General features: G+C 48.0%; 1 protein-coding gene across 1 annotated transcript in view; it reads right to left on the reverse strand.

Annotated features, from left to right (window-relative positions):
* Positions 1-7,500, reverse strand: part of LOC132986557 (kalirin-like) — a gene marked incomplete at its 3' end in the record, with an annotated part of 80,424 nt that overhangs the window by 17,062 nt on the left and 55,862 nt on the right. Inside the window, exons 2-3 of the mRNA XM_061053005.1 lie at positions 3,290-3,364; positions 270-384 (exon numbers count right to left, since the gene is read on the reverse strand). Of these exons, the coding sequence (XP_060908988.1) occupies positions 270-384; positions 3,290-3,364 (190 nt within the window). The remainder of the gene's footprint in view (positions 1-269; positions 385-3,289; positions 3,365-7,500) is intronic.

Raw genomic sequence — 7,500 nt, forward strand, 5'->3', positions numbered from 1 at the left:
GCTCCCAGTCTGCCGCTGGGACGGAGAAGAAAGGAGCGTTTGATTCTGCAGCGGTGACAGCGCTGAAACACTCTGCAGGCACTTCAGCCTCCACTCCTCCTGCTCAGTGTCTGTTTACTCCGAGTCTATGCACTGAATGGTTTAGTCCTGCAGAATGTCTCTTAAAGAGACAGTTCATTAAAGATGAAAGAGTTCATCCTGACATCGCCCTGTAAACATGATTACTGAAATGATCATGTGTGTGTGTGTGTGTGTGTGTGTGTGTGTACCTGGGGACAGTAGACAGGTAGGTCACCAGCCTCCTCAGGTCCTCCTGTTTTATTCGGTCGTGGTTACTCCTGGCAGGAAACGTCAGGATTGGTCCTCCTCTTTTATCTCGCCCACCTGTGCATGCACACGTAAAAAAAGCTTGATGTTAAAGTTTGAAACTTATATTCCAACGGTGTGAGGAGAACCAGGACAGGAGGAGACAGAGGAGAAGGTGTTTGACCCCACAGGGAGGCCTGTGGTCATCCACGACCAAACTATCAAACAGGTCTCCTCAAACAGGACAAAGCACGGAGCTGGAACAAACATGTAGACGTCCTGTAGCAGACACACGTCGTGTGAGAGCTCATGCTGCTGATCTCTGCATGGAGCGTCATGTGTGAACAGGCTGAATGTTTCTCTCTTTATCCTATAAAACAATAACACGGGGGCGCTGGTGGCTCAGTGGTTAGTGCGTGCGCCCCATGTATGGAGGCTGTAGTCCTCCAAGCGGGTGGCCCAGGTTCGAATCCGGCCTGTGGCTCCTTTCCTTTTCCTTTTCCTTTCCTCTCTCTCCCTGACTTCTGACTCTATCCACTGTCCTATCTCTACAATTAAAGGCACAAAAAGTCCAAAAATAAATCTTAAAAAAATAAAAATAAAAAACAAGAACATGATCTGATGGTCGACATCAAACACTCTGAGACTTTGTCACTTCATCCAGAACACAGATTCTGAACATAAACAGGTCAGTGTATACCCAGCTTTATGTCTGAGTATCTGAAACATAACGCCGTCCCCTCTCCATCTGAAGGGGAGAAACGCTCCGACGGTCGTCACGGTTACAACCCCCCCCCCCCCCCGGGCCTCTTTGTGATGATTTATGTGAGTCGAGATGTTTTGGTTAGATTAATGTTAGAAACACAAACCACACAGTTTATGAAAGTGCTGCTCAGACGTGTGTGTGTGTGTGTGTGTGTGTGTGTGTGTTATATGTGAGGGAGTACGCTGCTGTAATCTAAGGAGAGATCTTGATGACAGATTGTTTTTGGCACTCTCTCTCTCTCTCTCCCTCTCTCTCTCCCTCCCTCCCTCTCCCTCTCTCTCTCTCTGTCTCTCTCTCTCTCTCTCTCTCTCTCTCTCTCTGTCTCTCTCTCTCTCTCTCTCTCTCCCTCCCTCCCTCTCCCTCTCTCTCCCTCTCTCTCTCTCTCTCTCTCCCTCCCTCCCTCCCTCCCTCCCTCTCTCTCTCTCTCTCTCCCTCCCTCCCTCTCGCTCTCTCTCTCTCTCTCTCTCTCCCTCCCTCCCTCCCTCTCTCTCTCTCTCTCTCCCTCCCTCTCTCTCTCTCTCTCTCTCTCTCTCTCTCTGTCTCTCTCTCTCTCTGTCTCGCTCTCTCTCTCTCTCTCTCCCTCCCTCTCTCTCTCTCTCCCTCCCTCCCTCTCTCTCTCTCTCTCTCTCTCTCCCTCCCTCTCTCTCTCTCTCCCTCCCTCCCTCTCTCTCTCTCTCTCTCTCCCTCCCTCTCTCTCTCTCTCTCTCTGTCTCGCTCTCTCTCTCTCTCTCCCTCCCTCCCTCCCTCCCTCTCTCTCTCTCTCTCTCTCCCTCCCTCTCTCTCTCTCTCTCTCTCTCCCTCCCTCCCTCCCTCCCTCTCCCTCTCTCTCTCTGTCTCTCTCCCTCCCTCCCTCCCTCCCTCCCTCCCTCTCTCTCTCTCTCCCTCCCTCTCTCCCTCCCTCCCTCTCTCTCTCTCTCTCTCTCGCTCCCCCCGTCTCTCTCTCTCTCCCTCTCTCTCTCTCTCTCTCTCTCTAGAATCATGAGAACACCTGAATGTTGCTTTATAACATGCGGAAAAGGAGAAACAGGTTGGATTTGAACCTTGGCCGTCCGCCCCGAGAACTACAGCCTCTGTACATGTAGCATAGGCCCCTAAGCTGCACCTCTAGTGGTCCTGGTCCTGTTTGTGGTCGTTTTAAAGTTAATAAAGCCGGGGATCCTACAAACCAGGCAGACCGTTTGGTATGTTGAAAAGTGAAAGGTTGTCTGAAGTAGTGAGTACTTGTAAGAGGTGTATCAAAGATAAGAAACTTCACACACATGTTTTGAGGAGCTCTGAGACTTCTTTAAACTGAAGAAGAAGAGGAGGATATGTGACCTTTAAGTATGTCGGTCTGGTCTACATCCGCCTGTCCTTATAGCGAGGTGAACAGACGAGGTGATGTGTTTGTGTACAGTCAGCGTGAGTGTGACGGCCTGCAGAGAGAAACACTTCATGTGTCTGCTCTCTCTGCTTGTTTTGGCACACGTTGACCCGAGACGCTGCCAGAGGGGGAAGTTCACATCAGTCATGTTCAGGGTGTGAAGAGCATGTGATGGTTATTCCTGCACGCTTCCTGTCTCAGGAGGAGAGCGAGTCCCGGTCTAAACAGGTGATCTCTTCTGCAGTCCTGAGGGTTTCCATGACGGACAGTTTATTACAGAATCTCAAAGTGAACTAAAGAGAGGAGAAGAACAAACTGGAGAACAGGAAACATGCAGCAGCAGGTTGATTAGAGCACGGAGATGGTAGAGGTGGCGTGCAGACAGTCTATGGTCGTGCAGCGATCACAGGGAATAAAGGTCACCACCCCCTCCCACTGGCCCCTCCCACTGGCCCCTCCCACTGGCTCCAGGTGAATTCTCCTGATTATATCCTGCTGTGTTCTCACATCAGATCACTCTGACTTTCTGCAGAATAAACACGAGGAGGCTGGAGGAGAAACTCTGAGTGAAGAGAGAAACATTCAGATGTTTGTGTGACGCTCAGACTGAGAATATCAGGAGGTTTGTGTGAAGGTGTGAGATCAGTCTTCCCTCTTTGAGCTCACTGAGTTCAGCTCTCTCCACCGGCTCTTTTTTTTGATGTGTTTCTTGTGACGTAAACTGGGTGACTCAGATTGTTCAGTCGCTGAGAGCTGACTGAAACATAAATACTCTCAAATGCGTCTTAAGAGTTCCCTGGCTGTCCCGGTCTGGTGGTTCAGCGGGTAAACTGGGACACCTGATGGAGACTCACCTGAAACAAAAGCGACTTTCTCCTTCAGCACGGGGAGAACGTCGGACGCTTTGATGCCTTCAGGCCTCAACGACCCTGCAGAGAAAAAAAACAGAGAGGAGGAGGGTTCAGTATTTATCCCATTATCAGATCAACATTCCTGTGAGGACGCGCGCACACACACACACACACACACACACACACACACACACACTCAACGGCTCCACCTCCACAGATGGTTTAATGAAGGAGTCCGAACGGCAGGTGTCAGAGTGTTTTGAGTCGTGCGTGAACATTATGAGGAGAAATATTAATCTGATGTTGTTTTCACTCTCTTCATATATTTCCATTTCCCTCCTCTGGTCTCTTTCTTTTCCTCTCAGTTCATCCGTCTGTCATGTTATAAAATCTCTCTCTCTCTCTTTCAGTGTTAATAATGCTCTCCCTCTCTCTCTCGCCCTATCTCTCTCTTTCAGTTTTAATAATGCTCTCTCTACCTCCTCATCTTCCACCCTCTCTCTCTCTCTCTCGCCCTCTCTCTGGCCCTCTCTCTCTCTCTCGCCCTCTCTCTGGCCCTCTCTCTCTCTGTCCCTCTCTCTGGCCCTCTCTCTCTCTGGCCCTCTCTCTCACCCTCCCTCTCTCTGGTCCTCTCTCTCGCCCTCTCTCTCTCTCTGGCCCTCTCTCTCGCCCTCTCTCTCTCTCTGGCCCTCTCTCTCGCCCTCTCTCTCTCTCGCCCTCTCTCTCTCTCTCGCCCTCTCTCTGGCCCTCTCTCTCTCTCTCTCTCTCTCTCTCTCTCTCTCTCTCTCCCTCTCTCTCTCTCTCTCTCTCTCTCTCTGGCCCTCTCTCTCAGTAGAAAACAAGCACAAACGTCCATGTCCTGCTGAGTGTGTGTGTGTGTGTGTGTGTGTGTGTGTGTGTGTGTGTGCATGTGATACTGTCCTGGCACATTGACACACACACACACACACACAATAACACACACACACACACACACACACACAAATTCCAAGAGCATTCCTCAGTAAGAACGCTAAGTCGGCAAAATCTATCTCCGGACACAGAAAGAGAAAAATGTGGAGAAAAAGCCGATCTGACTGAATCTCTTCTCTGATTGAACTCGATGTTCCACTTTCTGATTCCCTGACGTAACAACAAAGATGTTTCTTGTTCCTGGTTTGCACAAATGTTCAGGAAAAATAAGCTGAAAAATGTAAAACACAAATCCATCGGTTGTAAATGTTTGCACACAGTATGACCACTTTACAACTCTCTTCTCTAAATGTGAGAATTATTACTTCCAAATGCTATTTTGTGTTTGATTTCTGTTGATTTTTTGTTATTTTATTAAACTGACACAGAGAGAGGGAGGAGCCTGGTGCTGGAACATAGTGTAAGATACACTCTGCCCTCTGAGCCAGCTGAAGGAGCAGTGGTGTCAGAGTTTGATTGACAGCAGCTCACAGGCTTCAGGGAACAAGACGCAGTGACAACAGAAGTGCCCTTTGACCTTTCTGTCAGACAGCAGAAGGACCAAAACATGTCATGTGATGGACACTGAAGCTTCAGTGTTTAGACAGCAGAAGGACCAAAACATGTCATGTGGTGGACACTGAAGCTTCAGTGTTTAGACAGCAGAAGGACCAAAACATGTCATGTGATGGACACTGAAGCTTCAGTGTTTAGACAGCAGAAGGACCAAAACATGTCATGTGATGGACACTGAAGCTTCAGTGTTTAGACAGCAGAAGGACCAAAACATGTCATGTGATGGACACTGAAGCTTCAGTGTTTAGACAGCAGAAGGACCAAAACATGTCATGTGGTGGACACTGAAGCTTCGGTGTTTAGACAGCAGAAGGACCAAAACATGTCATGTGATGGACACTGAAGCTTCGGTGTTTAGACAGCAGAAGGACCAAAACATGTCATGTGATGGACACTGAAGCAAAAACTAAACTTCCAGCATCATCACCAAACTACCCCCGACCTTTGACCCGAACCCAGAACCACGTCTGACCCCCCTGAAATATAAAGGTTAACCTGTGAGGGCGACTTGAAACCCAGCTGGGAGAGTTGACCCCAAAATGTGTCTGCAGTGTGGGGGAGCTCTGATAGCCTAGCAGATATGTAGCATGCCCCAGGTACAGAGGCTTAGGTCCTCCTCACAGAGGCTGTGGGTTCGAATTCGAGCTCTGACCTTTGCTGCATGTCGTCCCTCACTCTCTCTCTTCATCAGCTGTCCTCTCCAATAAACACATAAAGGCCCAAAAGATAACTTTAAAAAAAGGGTCTGTGTGAACTAATGTATGTCCTCACACACACACACACACACACACACACACACACACACACACACTCCACAGAGGCCATGACGTATATACAATCCATCAACTGCACGGTAGAGATAAGAAGCAAAGAGAGAGAGATTAAACACTGACATCCTGGTCTGAATATTTTCATCTTTTATGTATTTTTTATGTCTGAAAATGTATTTTGTAATTCCTCCTAAATGTGTTCAGAGTCCAGAGGTGTGACATCATCATCCAGATAATCAAACACAGCGTCTCCTTCAGAAACTCGTCTGACTCGAGCGCTGAGGAGGTGAAAGAGTCTCTCCATCCTGCAGACGACGAGCTCCTCTCTGCTGACCGCCTCTCTCAGAGTCGTGCTGACGCTTCGACGCTTCGACTCTTCAGTGTTTACGACTGAATCGTGCTGATGTCGGGTCGTTGCAGAGCTCTTCATTATGTTGTGTGTGTGTGTGTGTGTGTGTGTGTGTGTGTGTGTTATCTCCTCTTTAGGACAGAAATTGCTAATGATGACGAACACTGAGGGAAAAGTGTCTGTACGTCAGATTGTATTCATGTCTCACTAATAAGACAATAAAACCATGAACAGGCTTTTTCCCACAGCAGAAGAAACTTTCAGCACCGAGCGGTGAGTCTCATTAATCATCCTCAGCCAGCAGTCACTCTGTTACACACACATCACAGTGAGAGAGGGCGCACGGTGAGGTTCTGCTCGGCTCATCAGAAACAACAATATAAAGATAATAATGATGATGATGATGATGCAAAAAGCTGACACTCACTCATCACTTCCTCATTGGGCTTAGTGTTTGAGGGGACGCTTTCGGGCCTCAACTATGAAACCGTCTCTCAAAGTGTTCACGTCTCACGCTGCGTTAGTTTGTGTTAGCGGGGACGCTTTCTGCATACTGAACTGTGAGGTAAGTTTGAGATAACGCAGGGGAACATGTTACGACTTTATAAAAAACTGAAGTAAATAAGCTCACAGGAAGTTTTAGTTTTGATAGAAGAAGAGTTACACACAGGCGCTTAAATCAAAGGACTCAAAAAGAGGAATCTGTAATGTTTAACCCCTAGTGTTTAAAATGGGTACTGCAGTCTAAATTCTAAACATCAGAGAGAGCTGTCTCCCCCCCCCCCCCCCTCCTCTCTAGAGTCCATGCTCACACAGGTCACCATGTGGTGGACTCTGAAGCTTCAGTGTTTATCCAGCTCTGCATGGGTCTGTAAACCTTTCTGTGTTCTAACCTCTCTCCATTTTTCAAAAGACCTGATAACTGCTCTCATCTCTGGCAAACAGAGGGGCGTCCAAAACGGCCGTGTGGGGGGGTGTCTTAAAAGCGCCTACCTTCTCTGGTCCAAACAAATCCAGATCATTCAGGAGCAGAATCTAAAGTTAGAAGGAGGACATACTGGCTGCTGCATTGTTGTCAGAGAAGCCAGCACTTCAACATGTTTCCTGAATGATCAGATAGTAAGATACCTTCATCATTTCTGTCTCTACATCTCACTGATTGCTCCTGTCATTTGAGCTCACATCACAGGAGTTTATTTTCCAAGATGGATGAGTCATGTGTTTGTTGTTACTAACATCAGAGAGTTAATGGACTGGATCACAGTAGCTGAGATCCTCGGTGTCGGGATTCCTTCTTCAACAAGTTCAGAAACAAGTTCCACTTTTCCTCTGTGGAAAAAGATGAAGCTCTTATTTCTCATGCTGCCTACAAAGCTGTGAAGAGAGATCTCTCAGAGGCCTCTAATTATCCCAGATCAGTTGGAGTCTGTGAAAATCTAAAGTTTGTTAGAGGTCAGGAACACGAGGACACGAGGACACGATGAAGCTTGATGAATTATTGAGCGCGATACGTGTCGAGCAGAAGACGTGACAGAACGAGAAGCAGCAGGTGAATTCAGGTGACTGAG

The sequence above is a fragment of the Labrus mixtus genome, chromosome 13, assembly GCF_963584025.1.
Source record: "Labrus mixtus chromosome 13, fLabMix1.1, whole genome shotgun sequence".
NCBI classification, from domain to species: Eukaryota; Metazoa; Chordata; class Actinopteri; order Labriformes; family Labridae; genus Labrus; species Labrus mixtus.